The following is a 24,000-nucleotide window of genomic DNA, read 5'->3' as shown; positions in this document are numbered from 1 at the left end:
GGTGGAGGTTGTACGTCTATGTGTTAATAATTTCATTTACTCTATAAAACTTCATTCTCACGCTGTGGCAGTGACACCAGAAGCGCCACTACACCTGACACTGCTACGATTTGAGGTCTCCGTCTCCATTTTTGAAACATGGCGTCAAGCGTTTCTCCCCATTTTCACCAGCTTTCTGATTGTAATGTCGTCCACCGTCTCAGGAGAATACCGCAGCAATCTGCGCATCGAGTAGAAATGCCTCACCGCTCGCTCAGCTGGGAACCGTCAGAAGTACAACTACAACTCAGCCTTTAAGGGGTTAATGAGGTTCTGAGGGCCCCAGAGATTTTTTTGTAACAAATGTAAAGTTAATATACCTTACATCAAACTCATTGGAACATATTAAGTGTTTTATTACAGTTTCTTCCAGTTAAAGGGGAATTTTTCCTCTTCATTTTGACACCCTGCTGTCAGGAGGAGAGAATGGTTAAAGTCAGCAGGTTTCCTTAGTGTATCTATATCTATATCTCTAGCTCTAGTCTGGGCTGTTCTTGGTCTGATCCCTATAGGAGCCGTTTCTCCAGCAGACCAACCGAACCAGAGGCATGAAGCCTCCGATGGCTCCTCGGATCTCTGGGACACACAAACCCCCCCACCACGATAAGGTGGCAGCCCAGAGGGGACAAACCAGAAACAGCTTAGCTGATCTGGAGAGAGGCCTGAAGGTGGCGCTCTGGTGTTAGACCAGTGATGGAAGAGGAAGACCTGACAGTATTAACTGATGTAAAATGGCTGCCTTCAATCAGCTTGGTTCTGTGGGTTTCTTCCTGTTCCTTTCCTTACAGACAGATTTTAATTTGAATTACATTTAAGGACTGTGAGTAAAAGAGCCCTTCTACTATATGAATGGATAGTATTGGTAGGAACTGTTAAGTTTTTGTTTTCTCTGTTATTTTTCTGTCTGTAGAAGCTACACCTGGTCTTGCGTTCGAATTGGCTGTGGTTCCTTCCTATAAGTGGACATTAGCTGACATGATGCTGCCATCACCCAACTGTTCATCCAGAAGAAATTAAATTGCACAAGGCCGCACATTGTTTTGGCGCAAAAATAAATTGGTTTTCACGTTTAAATTTACATTGCTGAAAGCAAATAAAATTGAGATATTTAATTATTAAAGTATGAACCCTGCCTTTGAAATATTTTAAATTTCAAACTAAATATTAAGTAGATACAAAATAAAAAAGGTATGCATGCTTAATTGTAAATGAAAGATCTTATTTTCACCCAAAAACATTTTTAAAAAATAATCAAAGAGATAAATATCTTAATACAGCTTTAGTGATGTCAACATAGCCACATTAAACCATCACTGATGATGTGTAAATATGTTAAAGGTTTACTTACAAAGCATAAGCTTACCACTAAACTGTATTTGCCAAATCCTTGGCAGCCATCTTTCTTTTCCGTAACTGACTTTCAACCATGAACTTCAGATCCCAACATGCTAATTACACCTACAGGTCACAACAGCACAAAAAAACTTAGTCAGTTGGATTTTCAACATTAGATTCCTGATCAGCTCAAACTCTCAGCAGAGTCAAACCAAACCAAGATGCCTAGCTAAGGCCTTCAACAACAGCGTTAGCATAGCAAAACCCACAGTACCTTGAGATTTCTGGACCCGCCATCGAACAGTTGTTTGACCTGTCCAACCGTTGATGGGTCGGGCGAATGTCCAGGCAGCTTGTAGACATCCTCAGCTTCACTGCGTCTCTTTAGTATGTCCATAATCCATCTGCTGGCAGCTCAGGACGCCATTTTGTTCTCCTCATATTTCAGTGATGCCAGCAGCCAAACAAACCACTGCTGAGACGCCATGGTCGGTCCGTCCTCAGGCAGCTGCTCTGTTTAGACACAGAAATGGCTTCGATAACTTTATCAAGGACAAAAAAAAAAAAAAAGGTTTCCGAAAAATAACTTACCGAATAACAGACGCAGCGACTTCAAACATGGCGACGTCAGGTTACTAAGCCGCATCAACGCGGCGATGATTTCAGGTAGATCCGCAAATGTTCTCAGTCATTTAAGATGACAGTCAACGCAGATTGGGGGTCTTGGGAGGAAAGACCATTCCCAAATCCGAGTTCCAGGATGCTGGTTTCATGTCTCTGTGGCCAAGTGCCTCTCATTTCAACCGCTCACGTCAAAACTGCGCCATATTGCTACCCTGTATAGCGCATGCGCCTCAAGCTCATAAAAAAACAAACATGGCGCCGTTCGACAGGGTTGCCAGTTTCCAGTCCAAACAGAACCCCATACAACTCAACTTCTAAAAACTCATGTCGATAGCACCATTTGTTTTATCCATAGTACAGTTTTAGAATAATTTGAAGAAACAGTAAAATTTTTGATTTATGTTTTATAGTGTATGACTGAAGAAAATATCTTTTTTTTTAAGTTTACATAGAACAAGCCAGTTTATCTCTAATACTGTTTTAGTTTTTATCCCTAAAATATATTAGGGATAAACTGGCTGGTCCTCAGAACAATTAAAATTTTCAAAGTTTACCCCTGTAAATTCTAGACTCTAACAGGTAAAAATAGTCCACAAAAATCCGTGTAGGACGGCGAAGTCCTGGCGCAAAAATTCGTGTGATAGGTGGACGGAGCCTGGTGCTGCAAGGTTGGAGACCTTGTCCTGTTAGGCGACGGGGCCTGGATAATAACCGTGTTAAACGGACGGCGGAGTCCGGCGACGACAGGAGATTAAATTCCGTAACAAAAGTAATTTTTCCAAAATCTCTTTCTCTTTCTTACTGTTTATTCAATGTCACATGCTGTTTTTATTTGTTTTTAATTATGTAAAGCACCTTGAAATGCCTTGCTGCTGAAATGTGCTATACAAATAAAATTTGATTTGATTTGATTTGACTAAACTGCTGCTCCAGTCCTGGCTCCTATGGAGGCTGAAGAGTGCCAAACAATATATTATTTAAATGCATCATTAATTTATTAAAACATGTCACTCTATAGATTTCTTATCCATATTTAAATGCTATATGATTATTCATAAAATGCTTCTTAAAAATGTACAATAAAGTTGTCTAAAATACATTTTTATTTATTTTTAATTTATGCCAACAGATCTTAATTAAATGTTTGGCTCAGATTTAATTTCAATGCGAATATATTTCTCCAGTATATACTGGAAAAAGTAAAGATAAACAAATACACCATTTACTTTTGAGTATATGTACACACATAAATATGTATTTATATATGTAATTTTTAAATATGTGTAGTTGGTCCTTGTTCCATCAGTTTGGACGTCTCTTGAAGACCCTAGGATTAAAGGATTAAATACGTCACAGACAAAAACTGACAGAAAAACATTTTAATACATTTATTTCAGTTCAAATTAATAACTTATGTGCAAAAAGCAAATTAACTTAATTTCCAAAGAGGAAATTGGCAGCAGAGCTCAGGATTCCTGCAGCCTGGACTCCTGGAGGACTTTTAGGTCTCACTGAATCGCTCGGCTGCTTCCTCCTTGAAGACATGACCAACAGAGCCCAGATCCTGAGGCGGCGCTCCCAGGATCCCGGGAACGTCGCCCAGCAGTCCGCCCATCCCATCGTCCTCCACCTTCACCTGTCCCGCCGCCACGAACACTTCCCCGTCATCGAACCCCAACCCATATCTGTCTTCCAGCTCCGCCGCCGTCGCCGTAGCGCCGCCGCCGCCCGCAGAGGCCAGCCTCTGGCACCGCGCCTGGTGGCGCAGGAAGCTGTCCCTCCACACCACCTTCTTCCCACAGAGGCTGCACTCGTAGGGCCGCAGGCCGCCGTGGGTCTTCAGGTGCTTGGTCAGGTGGTGCTTCATCTTGAATGACTTGGTGCAGACGGGGCAGCCGAACGGCCGCAGGTTGAGGTGCTGCATCTTCACGTGGCGGTCCCGCATGCTCTTCAGCGTGTACGCCTTCCCGCAGTGGCACAGGTGGACCTTCCCCGCGTAGCCGCCGGCGCCGGACGCCGAGGATGAGGAGGATGGCGTCGGCGGGGAGGGAGGCGGGGGAGGAAACGCGGCGGAGGACGACGGCCAGTTCCCATCCGCCATGCTGAAGTCTGGGGACAGCAGAGGACGCTGGGAGACGTGTCCCGTCCCGTCCTCGATCTCATCGAACGAGCCGAAGCACTCCAAGTCTACGTCTCCATCATCTTCCTCCTCTTCGTCGGGCCAGGAGCCGCACGGCGGACCCGGAGCGCCCGGTCCACCAGCGGGGACGTCGTGGACCTGAGAGGACGGGTCGTCTCTCTGGAGTCTGTCCTTCAACAGATCCAGAGTCGGCCTCCCAGCAGAACGCCCGCCATCCTCAGCGCCGCCTGGAACCCGAAGATCTGCAGGAAAAATAGGAAAACGCCTCAAAATGCAGCCAAGAAGACGCTCAGAGCTGAACTTTGACCTTTAAAGGTATTTTGTGTTTTCCAGGCACATGGTGCCATTGAAGTAACTATGTTACCTTCAGTTGTTATCAAAATGCTGTACATATCAAATATAACTTAAAAGAAATTTGACTTCCTAATTTAACTCCTTGAAATTGGGCCGCTGTCTCTTTAAGAAGCTCCTGCTCTTTCTGAAGCTCCGCCTCCAGGAAGTCAGCCCATCCTGGGTCCTCTATTAACAACATTTTCACCAGCGTCGCTCTGAGCAGCTGAGTGGGGAGGAGATCAATTTAATCTCAGAAATTAAAGAGTTTTTTCTTGCTAATTTTCAACTCGGACCAGAAATGTTTCAGTTTTCTTCTAGAAAATTTCTGAGATTTTGCCATTTTTTTTTTTCAAACTCAAAAAGTTTCTTGTCTTTTCTAGAAAATTTCAGAGATTAATCAAAAATTTCTGAGTTTGTGGCAGGAATGCATTCCTCTTTAGTTTTCTCTATCATGGCGGTCCGGATTGACCTGTGCAGTTTTCCGTTCTCCCTCTGGTTCCTACCGATCTGGGTGAAGCCGTCCTTCGCCTCCTCCTCTTCCTCCCCGACTCCTTCATCAGCCTCCGTTTCTCTCATGGCTTTCCTCCTCTTCTCCTGGGTCTCCTCTCCGCGCTGCTGGAACCGGACCTTCTGCTTTGGCGCCTCGGCAGCCGGAACCATGCCCAGGTACCGGCCGCTCTGGCCCGGTCCGTCGTGGCCCGACGGGCCCGGTTTGGCCGGGCTCGTGATCCATTCCTCCTGGCAGCCGGGCGGCTCTCTGTCCGGGTAACTTGGGAGTCCGTCCAGCTGGGAGTCGGCCGGGTTCTGCTCGGAGGATGGCCGCGGCCGGGTCCACCTCGCCTCCTGCTGCGGCCGCCGCCACGTTGCCAGCGGCGGCAGCGCGTCCGGCTTCCTGTCCCTGCGGCGGCCTTCTCGCTCGGCGTACAGGCACTCAGTGCTGCTGGGCGACTGCTGGCGGGACGCCGACCCGGCTGCGGCGCCAGGCTCCGCCGACGGACGCGGCCGCTTCAGGATCTCGGTACATTTGTCGACGATGTGCCACATCTGGAGGAAGCTGGCCACGGTGACGTAGTTGACGATGTCGTCGTGGATGATGCTCAGCTGGCCGGTGTAGGCAGAACTCAGGACACTCTGGAAGGCGACCGGGTCCAAGACGGAGGGAAGCGACACGGTCGTTACGTTCTTCAGTAACACCTGAGAGAAAAACACCTGGTCAAAGAACAGATCATCACAGCAGGGTTCCCCCAGGGCATCGTAAGCCTGGCGGGCCACCAAGCTCTACGTGTGCACAGGCTAAGTTTTGTTTCATATTTTAGTTTTTGTTTTTATGTTTTCCTTTTTCACCTGAAGTTTGGTATTGTTAACCATGTCTTCTAATAACACATAACTGTGATATTTTCAAAATTCCTTCTTTAACTCAAAAACCACCAAGATCATCCAGTTTTCCGGGAGAATCCCTGACAAGTCAACGATTAATGATTAATCTAAAGTTGATCAAGTAACTATTAATCAATAAGGACAACATTTTTCAGAATATAAGTAAAAAAAACATCATTTTGTGTCTGCTGTATTAAATACTCCATAAATAAAACAAAAATTGTGGTTTTCCGACATTATTACACTTTGATATATTTATAAAACACAGCAGAAGATGAACTTCTGGGGTTGCTGAATAAAAAGACAAAAGATAGAAAGAATAAAAAGTGAAACACCTAACTGCTCATGAATAGAGAAATACTCATACAGTCTCTAAATGCTCTTTTCTCCATGAAGTGCATTAATTCATCACATACCTCAATACCAACCAGCATGTCATTTTCCGTCATGTTATAATTTTTTTATGTTTCTGTTATTACGTTATTACAACAGCATATTAAGGCCATTGGACGTAGAAAAGGAGGAATAAATGTCCACTAAAAAACTCACAAGTTTTGAAATTAATTTTTTTTTTTTAATTACTAGAAAAACAAGAACATTTATGAGTTTGAAAAGTCAAAATTTTGCTAAAATTTTTGCTAAAAAGTAATAAAAAATTTTTAGGTTAATCTAAGAAATTTTCTTGAAAAAGTAAACCTGGAAATTTTCAAGTTAAAGAGTCAAAAATTTTGACGCTTGAAAACAATTTTCAAGTTTTTTTAGAAGATTTTTTTAGATTAATCTCAAAATTTCTGAGTTTTTTGGCAGAAACCTTTTGCATCCCACATCAAACTGTTGGTTTTTCTTTCCTGTTCTGGAAATTTTTGTTATTGTATCATCTAGCTCCCTTAAGGATGACCAGCAGCTCCCTCTGCTGGATGGAGGCCAAACTACAACAGTAAAAGACTGAGTGAAAGTTATTAATCAACTGGAACTCATTTTAATTTAATAAATCTATAACAGTTAACACCTGGGTGTCTTTTCACACTCAGGTGAGAAAAGAGTCGGCAAACACGAAGGAACCCACCTGGTCGTGGAAGTAAGGCGAGGATGCAGCGAGGACGCAGCGATGGGCCCTGAACACCTGACCTTGAACCTGGATGGAAAGGTCACACAGTCGGCCTTCCTCACGCTGCCGGTTCAGGTTGTCCAGAACGGCAGCACGGACGCCGGGAAAACACACCTGGACGGTCAGAGAGGGCGGAGCCACGGCATCGCAGCAAGTCGGGTCCATGATGACGGAAAAACTACAAACAAGAAGCAGATATATCTGTCTGATATCGATCTGAATTATCTACCTTCAATTACAGGTTCATGCAGAACCAAGGAATGCTTTCATTCTCATGTCTGATTTTAGGTTTTACTCTGGTTGCTTTTATTTTAACATATCAATATTTATGGGAATAATTAATCAAGAGTTTTGAAAGTTTTGTGGTCCAGAGTATCGAGGTGTTAACACAATGTCAAGATGGAAAGACATCAGTCATCTACAAAAGGTCAAAGGGCATCTGCAGCCATCTGAAGTCCATTAGTCCCAAGACATTGTAAAATTTTAAGATAAAGTTTTTTATTTAAAAAAATTAAAATACATTAAAATTCAAAGAATAAACTAAACAAATGATGTAAAAGAAAATACATTTAAAAAAATAAAAAATAAATAAATCAAAACATTCAAAAGATTACTCTCAATATATTTTAAATGAAGGAAAATTATTCCAAAAATTTAAATTAATTTTATCTGTAAAAATACATTTAAAAAACGAAACAAACAAATATAAGTTAAATTAAGATACAATGAAAGTATTTAAAATAAATTATTCCAAAAACATACGTATATTTTTTAATTAAAATTAATGGGGTTTTTAAATTCAATAAAAACAATTAAAAACTGGAACAATAAAAATGTAACAGAAAACTTACAAACATTAAACAAAAGATTATTCCCAAGATAAAATATTTAAAAAAAAATGAAGATAATTGAAAATATAAAAGTTTACGATAATAAAAATGTAAACCAAAACTTGCTAGAATATTTCACAGCCGAAGCAGCAGCAGATATACAACAAAACGGCTTACAAAGAAATAAAACAAGGTGCTGCTGTGGCCTAGTCAAAGTCTGGATCACAATCTGAAATGACAGCTGAGCAGGAACAAATGTCTGTACACAGACCAGAGCTCCTCAGGTGATGAGGCCAGACAGAACCTCACCTGTTGCTGGAAGAGGTTTTACCTGCAGGTGGACCCGGAAGTGGATTGTGTTTAACAACGCTGAGTTAAATATGTAAATTAACCTCATTTCAACAGTTACGTAGCATCAGAGCTGCTTCAACACCGAACAGGGCCGATAATATGATTTCCAACTGAAGGTTCGGGTTATAGCAGATCACCTGTTCGGTCTCTGAGAGTCTTTGGAAGTTTAATGATTTACTTTATTGTTATTTACAGCCTGGTTCCGCTTCAGCCATTCGTTCCCACTTCCTGATTTATGCTAACCCTTTAGCCGCTAGCTGCCAGCTCCGTTAGTCTTGTTACCTTTGATGGTTTCTCCGCTTTACGGTTGTTGACGGTATTCTCGATTATTCCCAAAACAACATCGCCATTTCTCACATTACTCTTTATGTTCCAGGTGTCAACTACCGCCGCCTGCTTAGGACAAAATACACCAAGCTAGTCCTGCAGAAGCTGATGCTGCGTTCAGTGTTACTGGGGAATAGAGAATTACGATTCAAATGTCCTCCGTTCACTTGTTAGATTAGAACAAGAACAACTCGGATAGTTGACAGTTGGATTTGATAAGTTAATGTTAAAATGTTGCTGCACGTTGACAATTAAAATATGTAGCACAGTTAATGATTACATCATTCAAACATATCTAAAACGTAGTTTCTTTTTAATCAAACTTGGCGTATAAAGCTAACAAGCTGTGATATGTTTTAATTTAGTGAATTAAAATGTCTAAAGATAATCCTAAACAAATCTACCGTAATTGTCATCCAGAGCGACCGCAGTGCTCCATTTTAAACGTTTAATTCAAGGTGATATTAGAAATCCCGGGATCACGTGAACGCAACATAACGGTCCATTCTGAGCTGAAGCAGCTTCCTGATACTCAAAGCGGAGTGAGAGAAACTGACCTCATTACAGCCGAAAACACGTCGGGGCGTCAAACTGCTTCACTAGGAGAGGCTGAGACATCTACTGAATATTTTACCTATTTGCCTGACTTCCTGTTTAAAATATCATTTTTTATTAATGTAATACTCTGATGTTCTGAGATGCTGAATTTTGGGGTTTTATTATTTATGAGTCAGAAACATCAAAACTACAAGAAATAAAGGTTTGAAATATTTGTGTAATGAATATAATAAATTAGTTTTACTTTCTGAAATGAGGACAAAAACACAAGTGCACTGATTTTCTGAGGAAAAACGCATAAAACTTCGAGGTAGGCATAAACTAAATATTATCCAAAGTAAACATTTGAATTTCAAACTATTTATTTTCAAAACTAAATGTTGAGCTCAGACATAAATATTCATCTTGCTAATTATATTTTGTAAATATAGATATTGTACATAGTTAGCAATTATGAGATAAATATTTAGTGATCCACCTAAATATCTAATTTGTTGTTAAGTTTGCAAGCTAACTAGCAATTGTTTGCTATTTCTGTATAAAGATAATTTAAGTCTGAACTAAATATTTACTATGGAAAATAAATACTTAGTTTGAAAACTAAATGTTTAGTTTGGAAAATAGATATTTAGCTTGGAGCTAAGCATTTCTTTTTCAAACTAAATATTTATCTCTAAATAAAATAGTTATTTTGCAAACTAAATGTTTAGCTTCCTTACTAAATATTTAATTCAAATGTTAAATATTTAGGTTTTAAATTAAATATCTAGCTGGTGAATAAAATATTTAGTTTGAAACTCAAACAGTTGTAAACGTAGGAATGACATGGTGAAAATGTCATGGTGAAAATGGCATGGTGAAAATTACTTTGCAAATGAACACACGTTTTCTAATGAAACTATAAATAAACCAAATTATTGATATTTTTTATGTAACTTTACAAACTTCTGAAGCTGAAATAGCTTTGTTTTTCTCTTTTTCTTGTGGTTTTATTTTGCACTGATTGTTGCAGAGGAATATGCTAAATGTTAATAATCATGTTTTTGTCACAGACAAATTCAGATGAGGAAAATAACAGGAAGCGATGCAGCTGTGGATAATTCCTGGAAACTCTCAGAATCCCAGAATGAAAAAATCCCAGAGATACAGACAAAGAACAGACTGTGCTGTCTGATAACTACACACACACACACACACACACAGATACACAGATTTTCGAAAAAATTATAGAAGTTGTGTAAAATGCAGCTGCGTTAAAAACTTAAATCCTTTATAAAGCAGACAGAAACAGAGTGATGGTTTGTTTTTGTTATTTGTTTCAGTGTTTCTGCATATTTTAATATCAAAATTCACAGTGAAGTGAACCCAATAATAGAGACGAGGCTAAAGTTGGCTTCCGATTGATAGCTAAAGGGCGATTCCGCTTAATTTTCCTTTACCTTGAGCATCTTTAATGTCCTCTGGTTTAAAAACTACAACACCTAAACTCTTCAAACCTGAACTAGAATATTCTACACTACTAGCAGAACGTTCAAAACCCAGTTTGTGATTTGTGAAACATGTATTTAAACACTGAAAAGTAAATTTCAAAATACTTTAAAAAAAAGACTAGAGGGTATGGTGGCGACTCAGCTGCACATTTCTTTTAATCTGTCTAATTTTAAAAACATTTTTCCCCTTTGTATTTATCCCAGTGCCATTCTTGCTTTTTAATGGATGATGTGTCTATGAAACTGAGTCAAAATACTGTAGTTTTTCAGCTAGAACAGTTGAAATATGGTGAAAGTGCTGAAATAGTCCTTTATTTAACTTTCTCAAAAAATAGAGATTGTCCAAATCCCAAAGTGGGTTTAAAATGTATTTCTAATAGTGTGGAGTAATCCTGTCCGGGTTTGAGGAGTCTAAGTGTTTTCCAACCAGAGCACATTAAAGATGGCAAAGGGAGAGAAAAATTAGGCGGAATCGCCCTTTAACAATTCTACGAGTCGGACGCCAACTTCATCTTCGAAAACACGAACACGGCCGATCTCTGTCACAGCTGTGAGGTCGTTATTGTCCCATTAACTCCGTGGAAACGCGTCCGTGGGAGCCTCGTGGAGGCCTGATCACACCTGAGCTCAAAATCCACTGCGCGCGCTCATTCCTCATCACCTTGCTGACGCGCGCGGCGGCGCGTCTCTGTCTTTTCTTTTATTATTTCTTTATTTTACCGCAGTGCATCTGCTGCATCCTGCGTGACAACAGGAGCCGCTGTGGCGTCAGAGACCAGAAGCCGCTCTCCGGGCCGAGAGAGAGAGCCTTTCCTGCCGCGGCCGCCTGCGATGCCAGCGCGGCGGAACCAGCGCGTCCAGGAGCCGGGGGTCAGCAGATAGGTCCGGCCGGGGAGCACGCCGCGTTTTGGGGCTCCGCAGGACAGAACGGAGGCCCATGATTCAGCCCGGCAGCCTTTCTTCCCATCTCACCTCCCTGCGGTCTGGATTTAACTCCCGTAGCATCAGCCTTCACATGAGCCGTTCATGCACCGGGATGTGAGGACAGTCGGTAGCTGAGGCAGTTTGCACATTTCAAGGCGCATTTCTCATTGTGAAGTTATTATTGTTTGGCTCTGATGACCCTCTAGACCTCGGGACCAAAGCGCACAGCTCAGGAAGGACACTGTGAGGCTGCAGCAATAATTTTTAGGTAGAAACCCAGCAACCGACGGGAAGCTGTTGCAGATTGGAGCCAAAGAGCAGAGACGCTGCCAGGATTCAAACGTTTCTCCAGTTTGCACTTTCCTCCGCATTCACCGGACGAGCTCCGTCCTTTAAACCAAACAGCGATCAGGAGATCCAGGTAGATTCAGGTAGAAGGTGCAGGGAGCTAACATCATGGCGGCCGTGCCCCCCCTGCTGCTCATCGCTCTGCTCTGCGGCCTGTTTGGTGAGTCCCGCTGCACTGCAAAAACACGAAACATTAATATTCACACTAAATATGCCAATATGCTTGAAATGAGACAAAAAGAACTTTTAAATGAGTTTTTGGCAAGAAACATTAGCTTGTTTTAAGTCAGTGATTCCTTAAACCTGCATTATGTAACTTTTATAAAAAATGTCTTTTACATGTTTGTTCAAACTGCCAGTTTGTTATGAGACAGATAATCTGTGAAAACATCGATCTCCTCTCTTCCTCCTCCAGCTCTGGGGAAATGGACCAAAACCAACCAATCAGAGCCAGGAGGCGGGAGTTAGTGCTGTCAATCAACCTATTTTACTGCTAAATGTGCTAATGGCAGAGAAACAACTTACAGTTACAGGAAAACCGCTGATCCGCTTCATCGGTGGCTATGCTAACTAGCCTAGCATTCCTCAGAGGCTATGCTAGTGTCTTCTCCTCCTTTTTAAGGCGGTTGGCATAACCGTCATCTACTGGAGTAGTGTGGACTGGGATGCTAAGTATTTTGGTTATGCTAGCTGCAGCTTAGCAGAGAGCAGGGCTGGTGATTGACAGCGCTAAGACCCGCCTCCGGCTGTGATTGGTTGGTTTTAGTTGGTGTTGTTTTTTTCTTTATTTTTGATCTGTGTTTGATTAAAGTCTATTTTAAAAATGGCCAAAAATAAATATTGATAAACATTTATTGCTTCCATTGGCAGATTATTTCACATATAACAATATATTTTTCCCATGTTATAAATGAATTATTAACAGTGGAACTAGAACTTTTTTCATCAATATTGATGAATTATTGACTTCAAACAAGCTGCTGTATGTTACTGAAAAGTTACTTCTAAGTCAGTTTCGTCTTATTTCTGGCGTACTGAGATGTTTGTGCCAGAAACCAGATGAGTTACTTGGTTTTTGATGCGTTTGGCACCATGTTAACGCCCCGCTGTGGAAGCAGCGCCGCGGTGCGACGGCGCCTGCGCAGAGGTGGACTCCGACACCGAGGCCGTGGCGGGAAAAGGCTTCAAGATCGGCTGCATCTCCTGCAAGAGGCGCAGCGAGGTGGAGGGCTCCGCCACCGTGGAGTGGTACTTCCGGCCCGACGGGGAGTCCGACTTCCTCCTGGTGAGTTCAGACCCGAGGCTCTTACAGCGCTGGGTTTTTAACTCCGAGAGAAACGTTACACAGAGTTTATACAGGAGAAAAATCAGGATTTGTTCCAGTTTTCCATCCAAAGCACCAGAACTTCCTGTAGTTTCAGGAGCAGTTCTCCAGAACCGCATGCTGCGTTTTATGGGGTTCCATTAAAGTTACACAGAAAGTATTAATATATTTTGGGTTAATTTATTTAGCTTGTCACAGAGAAAAATATTTGGTTGTTCACATTTCATCAGGTTATTCATGGATTTACAAATATCAGAGTGACAAAACATGAAATTCACAAAATAAATATTTAGCTTTGAAACTAAACATTTAGTTGGAAGCTAAATATTTTAAACTCTGCTGCTGGTGGAACTGAATCTCTTATCTGTTGTTTATATACCTAAAGCTAGTTAATTAGCTTTAGTTAGCTGGTTCTTTTAGCTTCGCGAGCACTTTAGCTAACGTAAAGCTAAGTTCCAAACGCTAGAAGAACTAATCTTTATGATTACTAATTTAGGAAACTAGTACAATTATAAATGAATAAACATGGTAAAAATATTAATTCTATAAATAAACTCCCACATGACAGGCTAAATTACACAAATTGTTAATTTTTTAACTGTCCACCTTTAATCTACCAGGCAAACTGGGCCTGACAGTCAGACTTTGTTTGGACCTTTTGTTCTTTCCATGCACTGAAGAACCAAAATAAGTCCGTCCATTAGCGTCTGATAGACTCCAGCGCATAGAGTCTGTTCAGATGGGAGGAAAATGATAATAAAACCTGATAGAAACTGAATCTGAAGTCCAGCTGCTCCTCTGTGTCAGATCTACAGCTACAATGAGAACGGACCCACCATCGAACACAACTTCTTCGAGGATCGCATCGACTGGAACGGCAGCAAGAGGAGCAACGACATCCAGGACGCCTCCATCTACGTGCTGAACGTCACCTTCAACGACTCGGGAACCTACCGCTGCTTCTTCTACCGCACCCTAACCTACGACAACTACGAGTTCTTCGACACCGTCGACAAGGTGGTGCACCTGACCGTGGTGGCCAAAGGTACGGCGCAGTCAGAAAGCTGCACCTTCAGCCCTCAGTGAGGGGACAGGGCTTCATCTTTCACCTGAAAATCCTAAATTAAGAATAAATTAAGGCGCTAACAGTGAAGCTAAGTTTGTGTTTAGCTCTTAACTAACTTTATAAATGTTTAGCTCACCTGGTTTCCTTTTACGTTCGATGTCTGCATTGAAGTTTTTCTTGCTGACGTTTAAGAATTTTTCAACTAGTAGCTGTTTTTATTCAAGCTCTTATTTTGAAGTGGTTGAAGTATGTTAGCGCAGCAGTTCCATTTCCTGTCCTTATTTTTATAATAAGTATACTTGACCAAGTATCAAGTATACACAAAACTAAAATACAAAAGTTCATATAAATGAATTGTTTTGAGAGGCTTTTTGTTCACATGGTTCAAAGTTAGCGCTTACCAGCTACATTTTTAGCTTCAGCCTAAACATTAAATATTAGCTAAATATTTAGCTAATATGCAAATTAACTTTCTGACAACTGGATGTGCATTACCAAAATATTTAGTTTCACAATAATTATTTAACTCCAAGCTAAATATTTAGCATTTATATAAATGCTTGATCCATGCTTGAAGTTAGCATTAGCTTCTGCTAAATACCATGTCGACATAGCACTTTAGCACAGCTAGCATTTTTTATTTAGCAGTGTCCACCCCTGTCTGTCACTGTGGGGAGGAGTGTCCAAAGAGCGGTCCGGGTGCCATTTGCGACCGTCGGAATGATTTTGTGGGGCCCCTAAACGTCTGCAGGTGGTTAAAGAAGTGGTTAGACCTTTTAAAAATCCTCTTGCAATGGAGAGAGTATTAGCAATGTTAGCATTCCCGTTTTCATCCAGTGACTCCTCTACTTCAGGGAAATGGAAAATTATTGACCTGGCGGAGTTTCAACTTGGCTCCTGTGGCAAAATGTTTGGACGCCCCTTCTTTAGGGGTGCAGCGTAAAAAGCATCTGTCCTAATGGACGCAGATTCGAGCGAAGCTTGATCAGCAGCTTGTTTCCCTGTGTCAGCAAGCGGACTGCAAGCATTTCCCACTTTAGCTGGGCTTGTGCTGATTCAGAAAACACATCGTACGTTTTCACTCAGAGGGATGTCGATTTCCCTGCAGCACAGAGGAACTTCAGTTTGGAGAATCAGGGAGGAGCAAAGCTATCAGCTGCTAACAGCAGCAACCAATCAGTGGCGTAAAAACAAACCCAAATGTTTCTACAGGAGCCACAGATCTATGCGCACCTTTAGGGTCACAGATGAATACAACTGGAAAACAAAATCTGACAAAGTATTAATGTTGCTGTTAATGTTATGAGAAGTGTTTTTTACAATTCTCAAAATAACTTCCATTATGATTTTTTACCAACATTTTAGTGAAATAAAATTTTCACAGAAAATCTTTGCAGGTTTGCACTTTTCAGGATAACCAAAGCGCAACCAGCAGCCAGGTCCCGGTGCGCCGATGGCCAGTCAGCCATGTTTATAAATGTCAAACTAAATAACTGAAACTAAACTAAATTCTGTTAGGAAGCTAAGTATTTAGCTTACAGGCTAAAGTTTTAGCTACGAAATTAATAAATAAATAGCCAATTATTTTCTTCAAAGCTATAATATTTAGGTCAAAGCTAAACATTTAGCTGATATTCAAATTAACGTACCAATAACCGGAAGTGGACTACCATTGTTTTCTTTCAATAAATATTTACGTTAGATGCCAAGGGTTAGTTATTAGTTTGACGTGCAAATTAATTAATGTGCGAATTCACTTGCCGACAACTGGAAGTGGACTACCAAAATAAAAGCCTCCACACCCCTTTATGAACTCCTGCTTTCAAATCACCGATTCTTTTCCTGGACAACATTTCAGTTGAAAACGAAGGAAGCGTCATTTTAACGGAAATAATGCTTATAATTAGTCATTGAAAGTCTTGCAGTGCTAACCGGAGTTAGCATGTTTTGCTAGCATCAAGCAGCTCTCCCGATCCGTGTTAGCATTGTTAGCTCATCTATTTTGGTAGATTTCACATTTCCAATGATGACGGGTGGAATATCAGATCTGAACCTGAAACAATGCCAAAGATATTAAACTAGCGAAAAATCAAATTGTGTGCAGTTTCACCCTCACCGCCTGTAAATCCCGTTTCCTGCTGAGGTTTCTGTGCTTCCTGCCTGCAGCCACCAGAGGCACAGCGTCCATCGTGTCAGAGGTCATGATGTACGTGTCCATCATCGGGCTGCAGCTCTGGCTCCTCATAGAGATGATCTACTGCTACAGAAAGATCGCTGCGGCCGGGGAGGAAGCGCTTCGAGAGGCGGCGTGAGTCCTCCTGCCTCCGCACTTCAATCCGGATTAAATCCGCTCTGACAGTTTAACACGTTTTGGTTTAATTAGCTTAAAAGCACAAAAGGTTAAACTGTTGCCAGGTGGTAACCATGGTAACAAATCAGTCCTGATTATTTAATAGGAGTATTTAAGAAAACATTATTTATCTGTAAATCTGTTTTAGCTTCAACTGGTAAAGAATCAGCAAAAAATCTCCCATCAATCACCTTTTACTATCCAATTATTAATTACTTAATCAAATAAATAATCACCAGATCAACAGATTTCCACATATGATCAAACATTCACAAAAGGAATGTTGTGTTTTTGCATTTCAGCCAAAAAAAAATTCTTATTTAAAAAATAATTTCAATTGTTAATTTGCATTTTTTTATGAATTTCTAATATTTTATATAAAAAAGTTTCTGAAAAATCTACAAGTTGTAAAGAAAAAACATTTTTGTTTAATTTTGGGTGATTTTTTGCAAAAACTGACCAGAATTTAAATAAATTTTTTCCACTAGACATGTCAGGAATAGTTTGTGTGAAACCTGGAAGCTTCGTTTCTCACCTGTTCTCTGGTTCGTCTTCCTGACATCTGACGGTTTGTTTCTCCTGTTTTCCCTGCAGGAACGCTGAATATTTAGCGATAGCTTCGGAGAGCAAAGACAACTGTGCAGGTGTGCAGGTCGGAGAATAGCACAGGTGAGACATCGAGCTGAAACATTTCTCATCATCAAACACAAAATACTGAAGATTTTCAGAACGATACAAAAAGTTGAACATGATGCAAACTTCAGGATTTCTTATGTTCTGAGAGCAAAATGTTTCTGCATCACATAAAGAATATATTTTCTCTGTTTACTGATTAAAACAGTTTAACTTTGTTTCCTCAAAGAAAACAAAAAAATGTCTCAAGTACATATTAGGTAAAAACAAGAAATGAATATAAAAATGTAACTATTAACGGAGCAACTGATGGTTAGCCTTTTTTTGCAACTTCATGAAAAAATATTTTCCTATAAAAAAATTGTTTATGCCCATCATTTTTTAAATTTATATTCAATGAAGCCATGCTTTTTACTGACATTTTCTAATCTTAACTATTTCAGACTTAGTTAATAAAATTAAATGACCTGAACTGATTCTAGGAGTCACGTTTCACACACCTGTTATTTTACAACCTTTTCTCTACAAAACGTGTTTTTCAAACCTGTTTTCTAATTAATCTAAAAAAAGCTGTATGTTTTCTATATAACAGCCAGAAGTCGACTGAAACTTCCCGAAACGCGGCAGTGACTACGCCAGGCCTGCAGGTGGCGATATAATACTAGAGTGTAAAATGTTTATGCTGTGATATCGGTTTTTAAAAATATATTATTAATATAAACATATAAAATCAACATCAAAAAGGTACCATGACGTTTACTTTACGTTTTCAAAATGTATACAGAAAAACAAACTAAACCAAAAAGATTGAAACCAACACAAACAACCAAAATGATTCAAGATGTTAGCAGGACATTAAAAAAAATGTAATTTACAGCAGAACATTAAACTGCAAATGTTTAAAAAAAAAAAAAACCATCAGCTTAAAATCAGAAAACATAAAAACTTCTAAAACAATATTAAATGATTCTTCCTCTGTTTAAAGTTAGGAATGGATTTATGTAATGCTTAGTGGTGTTTTATTTCTACCACAGTGAATGTTATGGTTGTTGGTAAAAACACCAGGTTTGAGCTCCTCGCTGCTCTTTTGACGACGTTTTGTCTGGTTTTCTGGTCGTTGGTCCCTCTGGTGTTTTTGTCGCCAGGTTTCCTTCCCAGACTGAAAACTTCCCTCCAAGCGCCGACCTGCATGACGACATCCTGGCCAGAACCCTCCTCTTCATCGCCAGCCTCTTCTGGACGAGCTGAACTGGACCCGGCCGTCCGCTGACAGCATGGAACCAGAACTGTACATAGTCTTGTTGAAGCATGTCGTATCAGAAACCATTATGCATTAACGTATCCAGGTCCATATGTAGTCACTGCAGAGTTTTTACTGAACCAGCAGCGGAGAGACGAAGGAGCCGCACCTCAGACAGGTTCTGTATGGATAATCACTGATTTATGAACTCTACTTCCACTTTTATGGGCTGATGTTAGTGAAGGTAAAGATTAACAGCAATAATGTGGGTTATTTAGCCTCTTATAACTGGATAAAATGGGTCTTTATTTTTTAAATTCATATCTTCAACATATAATTCATACGTTAAAAATGTCAGTTTCAAACTAAATATGTTAGCAAGCTAAATATTTAGTCAGTAAAGTTTATTTGAAAAGCACATTTCAGCAAAAAGACAGTTTAAGCTAAATGTAGCTTCAAGCTAAGCTAGATAATTAGCTAGCGAAGTAAACATGTAGCTCCAAACCATTTAATTTAGATCTAACTGGTTAGCCTGCTAACTAAATGTTTGGACCTAAATATTTTCCTTCATAGTGAATATTTAGCTTGTTAAATATTTAGCTCCAAGTTAAATTTAGCTCCATTAATTAATAAATTGAGCTAAATATTTAACTTCCTCATATAAAATTGGTTCAAACCTGACATGTACAAATAAAATGGTGAAAACATGACATTAAAAAATTAACCTCCATTTTTCTTCCTGACTAAATAACTCAAATTATTGCTGTTATTTTTTAACTGTGTAACTTTACAAACAGCGCCCCTACACTAACTCATAGTTCTACACTTGATATAATTAAACGTGATAAGAACCTAAGGTCGGGTCCAGTTCTTCTGTCTCTGTTAGTTTTATTACTGCAGCCAGAATGTTTAACTTGTCTCATTTTTTGGTGTCGCTTTAGTTTTTTATGTTGAATATTTTAAGATTCAAACAATTTCACACCACAAAAAAGTTATTTTTTCTGATGCTGATCATAAAGTGCTGATATGTGAAGCAAAGATGCAGAACTGGAGTTGTGTGATTTTAACTGTAGAGGGCGCTAAACACTCAACAACCAGGAAGCGTTCAGGGAAGCTTTATTCGCCCCAGGAGCAACAAGAGAGCCTGAAACTGAGGAGGAGCAACCAGAACCAAAGAACTGCTGATCTGGAGGAGAAACTTCTGGATCACAGGAGGCAAAACAGCCAAAACGGATCAGGAGTTTTTCAGCTCATAGCTGTAAGACGCAGTCTGTGCCGGGATACGGAGGCAGGTGGAGCTGGTACTTCTTCTCCAGGGCGGGCGGGACGAAGCGTCCTCCCAGGAAGTGGTACCGGCCTCGGAACAGGGAGGCGGATTTCTTCGGCGCGGTCAGAGAGATGAGCATGTCGGGCTGCAGGCCGTCGGCGCTGCCCTGCTCCACATCCCAACCTGAACAAACGGACAGAACCAGGATCAGAACCTGATAAAGATTCAAACACTAAAACATGTAAATAAAGTCTAATTACATGAATTTCTTCTGAGTTTATTTTTAGTTCAGATGGAAAGTTTTCGTCCAGAGCAACGCTAATCTTGGGTCCGGTCGACCCGGTTCTACTGGAACCAGAACATCTGCTCCTCCTCCAGCTGCTGTGGCTCTGAGTCAAACCAACCTGTTCCCCTCCTGGCCTGTGGGGGCGCTGCACCAAGAACCACTGAGGGAAACGACACAAAAACCTCTGAAGACACCGAGAGCAACTTCCTTCTTCACCAGATGGAAACAAGATGGAGGCGTCAGGTTTTAGAGAATGGAGGATTTCTCTTTAGGCTAAAGACCAGGAGCCATTTCTGCTGCTAGCGCTAAGCTAGCACATTAGCTTTGGTTGCATATACCCAGAATGCCCTGCGCTCTGGTCCACTTCCTGTTTTTGGAGCCGTCTCTGGTCCACTTGGCGTTCACATTCAAACCGAACCAGACTTCACTTCAACCAAACCCAGACCGAGGGTTGGATAACCAAAGGTCAGAGGTCGGTTAGCGTTCACATCTCACAAACCGAACCGAACTTTGACTAGACAAGCAGACTGGAGTTGGAACAGCTGGTGTAAATATGTAATCAAACTCTTCAGACGTTTCATTCAGCTCTTATTTCCACTTTTTTGTAACTTCTAATATAAAGCAGTTTTATTTTTCTCCGTCAGCCAATCAGGAAGCTGTGACTGACTCTACGTTTGTAGTCCTGACCTGATGGGATGTCGATGCTGGCGACAGGAACCGTGGTCTTCTTCAGAACGTCCAGGATGGAACCGAACGGTTCCCGCACGGCGCCCTTAAAGCTGAAGCCAAAGATGGCGTCGATCACCAGGTTGTACGCCTCATCGATCACTTCCGCCTGAGAGACGAAGCAGAGTCAGAGATCCGTGTCGCTCCGCGTCAGACGGCCCAAAGCGATGAAGACCCAACCTCAGGCATCTCCGTCAGGAAGGGGATCTCCATCTTCTCGCACTGCGTGGTCAGACCCTGGAACAGCGGCTTGCTGGGCCGCTTCGGGTACAGGACGGTCGGCTCGTAACCCTGCGGCGCGAAACGACTCAGGAAACCCAAACATCATCTGGACAAAAACACGCATGGAAGGAAAACTGACTCACAAATAGCTTGAGGTGTCGGGCGCAGACCAGCCCGTCGCCACCGTTGTTTCCTGGTCCACAGATCACCAGCAGAGACGGTCTGGCTTTGACCAGAGAGGACAGCGGGTACGCCTGCAGGGGGCAAAGGTCAAGAACCTGAGACAAAATGGAGGACGCTGTCCGTTCCACCAGACCAAACGACCTCGGTTCATCAGGCAGAAAACCGTCTCTGCAGAACCTGGAAACGACCGCAGAAACCTTAAACCACCAAACCCAAACAGGCAGAGGCGGATTCCAGTCGATCTGGTCAAACCCAGTTAAACCAGTATCCTAACTGGGCCAAGACAGAGAGCTGAACTGGACCCTGAACGCTGACGGAGCTGCACAAAATGTAATATTTCAGCAAAATCCTTCACATGTGAATATAAGACCCTAAAAATAAAAACCTTAGCCAAAGAAAGATTCAAAATGGCAGCCAGTTTTCAAGGAGGCCGTCAAGGAAGATTTGTTTTTGCCTAAATTTGAAAACTGATCACAGATGAATACTTCTGGTGTCAAATCATAAATAACTGAAGCCATATAAATCATATTTACTGAAAGTGTTTGGTGTCAAATCATAACCTACACATTTTTAGTAATCATATATATTTTTAGATCTTGTGTTTACTTTTTCCAAGTAGACATTTTTCAAAATGGCCGCCTTGGTTATAATGGAGAATATATATTGGCACTAAAATTAGCAGTAGTTATTAGCCACAGCTAACCGGCAGCTTAGGTTCACTAACAGCTAATTCAATAAACAAAACTCTTAGCTCTGCTAGCACTAAACTGCTTAACACAAAAACATATTAGCAGATGCTAACGCTAAACAAAAACAATTTGTGGAAGCTATTGCTAAACCAATAAACATAAAAAACTGAAGCTAACCCTAAACCGCTAAACAAACTAATTTAGCAGAAGTTAACGTTAGACTGCTACACAAAAAAATGAGTGGATTAGCTAATGCTAAACAATAAAAATTAGATGCTAACCAATAAGATGACTGACTCTCAGTCTGACATTTGGTGTGAAACTTTCTAACTGCAAAGTCTTCAGCTTCTGGCTCTGCTGCATTTCGTCACTTTAAAGTTGTTTGAACAGGACGACCAAAAGTCATGAAAATGGGAAGCATTTTATGGTAGCAATTAGTTTAAAAGGCTCAAAAACGGCGTCCATCTTGTAAAATGGCCGTCATCCTGAAATTCCTCCTGAAGGGGGAGTGGAGTCAGGTGGAAATGAGGGGCTTTTATTCTGAAATGCTGACGCTTCCTGCCTGAAGCAGCTGAAAACCCGGATCTCCTGCGTGTTCCTGTGAAGGTTCTGACCCGTGTGACGGCCGTGGCACAGCTGAGTCCGGCCAGTTCCATCAGCTGATCCACGCTGAAGCCGTACTCGCTGAACAGCTCCTCGTCGATCTTCTGGGCCTCCTCCTGCCTGCAGCGAGTCCAGAGCTCAGATTCGCCTCACACACCCGGGTCTTTAGCCCACACACTCTCTGAGAACTCACCCGAGATGTCTGACGGCGTGGGCCATCGTAGACGCCGCTCTGCCCGTCAAACAGTGGCTCCTGTGGCGGTCAGCTGCAGCAGACACAGAGCATGACCCCGCCTGAGCGAGAGAGGCCGCGCAAGGTCGCGAGGTCACCAGGAAGCCGATCCCCAGCAGAGCGCGGACGTTCAGCATCCAGAGACGGATTCCTGGGAAGAAAACAGACAGGCTGGTGAACACCGATAAAACACCAGAGTTTCTCTCTAAATTCAGAATCCATGCTTTATTATTTTAAATAAATAAAACACAGAAAGCAGCAGCTGTGGAACCATGTGGAAAAATCTACAAATGCTCACATGCACAAGGTTTGGCTCACATTTTTCTAATTCACCCAAAATAAATAAAAAAAAAATAGATATACTGTGAAACAGATTCTGAAACACAAAAACAAACTGCTACAAAAACTAAATAAATAAAAGCAAAAATAAATTAAGGAAGTGCTGAATAAGACATTTTTGTCAAATGATTTTGCTAATTACAACACATTTCAAAACGACATAATTTATCCAAAATAAAAAATAAAAATGGATATATCTTTAAATATATGCATAAACAGTTTGTGCCTTCTTTTTAATTACAGAAAATGACAAATTAACTTGGAAAGGTAAAATAAATCCTATAAAACCCTAATACATTAATAAGGATAAGGTAAAAAAAAAAAAAAAATCAGGCATGCTGTGTTAGAAATTAAAGAAATACTAAAACAGAAATATTAATAAAACTTTGTCAACTGTTTTGCTAAATATAAACAACAGATTTCAAAACAAGCAATTTAACAAACAGAAAAACACTGAGATTTCTTAATATATTCTGATGTATTTTTTGCTTAAGTATATCCAAAAATATAAAATAAATCAAGTTTTTTAATTTGAAAATAAAAATATTTTGGAAATGATAGTGATAATAAATGATAATGACGTCAAGCTGCTACAAGAGTCCAGGTTTAAAAAATTCACACATACAGAAAAATTGAGGAGAATAAACTTTATATCAAATGTAATAATTTTATCCATGAAAACGTACTTTGTCCATTTTATTTCACATAACTTCTGTAAACTCTAGTTTCCTGTTTGTTAATCTTCAGGTGCTAACAGCTGTTAGCTTCCTGCTGCTCTCTTGAGTTTATCAAACATGAAATAACCAGAAACAATCTGCGATCATTAAATATGTTTTTCATTTTACCATCAGGTTATACAGTCTTTAAAATAAACTCTGGAAAAACCTACAGCCTGGTGAAGATCAGCAGGTCGAAAGATTAGCTGCAGTGCTCCGACCGAGCAGAACACTTCCGGGTTCAGAACTACAAAACCAAAAAAATAAAAGCTGCCATTTCAAAATAAAAGCTCGATCAGCGAAAACAATATACAAGCGAGATGCGTCACGTTTCAAGCTC

The 24,000-nt window shown here is 40.8% G+C and overlaps 3 protein-coding genes and 1 long non-coding RNA gene across 9 annotated transcripts; 1 reads left to right on the top strand and 3 right to left on the bottom strand.

Annotated features, from left to right (window-relative positions):
* Window positions 1-1,266: 1,266 nt before the first annotated feature.
* On the bottom strand, window positions 1,267-2,287 carry LOC103143495 (uncharacterized). Its single transcript, XR_001663076.1, has 2 exons — window positions 1,966-2,287; window positions 1,267-1,887 (listed from the first exon to the last, which is right to left on the bottom strand). It is a non-coding gene; the product is annotated as an uncharacterized LOC103143495 (long non-coding RNA).
* Window positions 2,288-3,362: 1,075 nt separating this feature from the next.
* zbtb22a (zinc finger and BTB domain containing 22a) lies at window positions 3,363-8,796 on the bottom strand. Of its 3 annotated transcripts, none has more exons than XM_007560063.2 (4): window positions 8,420-8,796; window positions 6,915-7,134; window positions 4,975-5,665; window positions 3,363-4,380 (listed from the first exon to the last, which is right to left on the bottom strand). In XM_007560063.2, the coding sequence occupies exons 2-4, from the start codon at window positions 7,119-7,121 to the stop codon at window positions 3,500-3,502; spliced, it is 1,779 nt and encodes a 592-aa protein (XP_007560125.1). In that variant the 5' UTR covers window positions 7,122-7,134; window positions 8,420-8,796; the 3' UTR covers window positions 3,363-3,499. The 3 variants fall into 3 exon arrangements, with proteins under 3 accessions (XP_007560125.1, XP_016530804.1, XP_016530805.1); XM_016675318.1 differs by lacking the exon at window positions 8,420-8,796 and adding an exon at window positions 8,275-8,412; XM_016675319.1 differs by lacking the exon at window positions 8,420-8,796 and adding an exon at window positions 8,096-8,259.
* Window positions 8,797-10,949: 2,153 nt separating this feature from the next.
* LOC103143493 (sodium channel subunit beta-1-like) lies at window positions 10,950-19,253 on the top strand. 3 transcript variants are annotated; one of them, XM_016675322.1, is made up of 7 exons: window positions 10,950-11,550; window positions 11,643-11,944; window positions 12,900-13,069; window positions 13,916-14,153; window positions 16,341-16,482; window positions 17,119-17,193; window positions 18,303-19,253. In XM_016675322.1, exons 2-6 carry the CDS (start codon window positions 11,893-11,895, stop codon window positions 17,186-17,188), a joined length of 672 nt encoding a protein of 223 aa, XP_016530808.1. In that variant the 5' UTR covers window positions 10,950-11,550; window positions 11,643-11,892; the 3' UTR covers window positions 17,189-17,193; window positions 18,303-19,253. The 3 variants fall into 3 exon arrangements, with proteins under 3 accessions (XP_016530808.1, XP_016530807.1, XP_007560124.1); XM_016675321.1 differs by having other exon boundaries at window positions 10,950-11,944; XM_007560062.2 differs by having other exon boundaries at window positions 10,958-11,944; window positions 12,903-13,069.
* Window positions 19,254-19,496: 243 nt separating this feature from the next.
* naxe (NAD(P)HX epimerase) lies at window positions 19,497-23,941 on the bottom strand. Of its 2 annotated transcripts, none has more exons than XM_007560059.2 (7): window positions 23,834-23,941; window positions 22,567-22,756; window positions 22,385-22,493; window positions 21,042-21,152; window positions 20,857-20,967; window positions 20,638-20,785; window positions 19,497-19,847 (listed from the first exon to the last, which is right to left on the bottom strand). In XM_007560059.2, exons 2-7 carry the CDS (start codon window positions 22,740-22,742, stop codon window positions 19,648-19,650), a joined length of 855 nt encoding a protein of 284 aa, XP_007560121.1. In that variant the 5' UTR covers window positions 22,743-22,756; window positions 23,834-23,941; the 3' UTR covers window positions 19,497-19,647. The 2 variants fall into 2 exon arrangements, with proteins under 2 accessions (XP_007560121.1, XP_007560122.1); XM_007560060.2 differs by having other exon boundaries at window positions 23,830-23,900.
* Window positions 23,942-24,000: the final 59 nt, after the last annotated feature.

The sequence above is a fragment of the Poecilia formosa genome, unplaced genomic scaffold, assembly GCF_000485575.1.
Source record: "Poecilia formosa unplaced genomic scaffold, Poecilia_formosa-5.1.2 Scaffold112, whole genome shotgun sequence".
Classification (NCBI taxonomy): domain Eukaryota; kingdom Metazoa; phylum Chordata; class Actinopteri; order Cyprinodontiformes; family Poeciliidae; genus Poecilia; species Poecilia formosa.
This window is presented reverse-complemented; position numbering and strand designations above follow the sequence as displayed.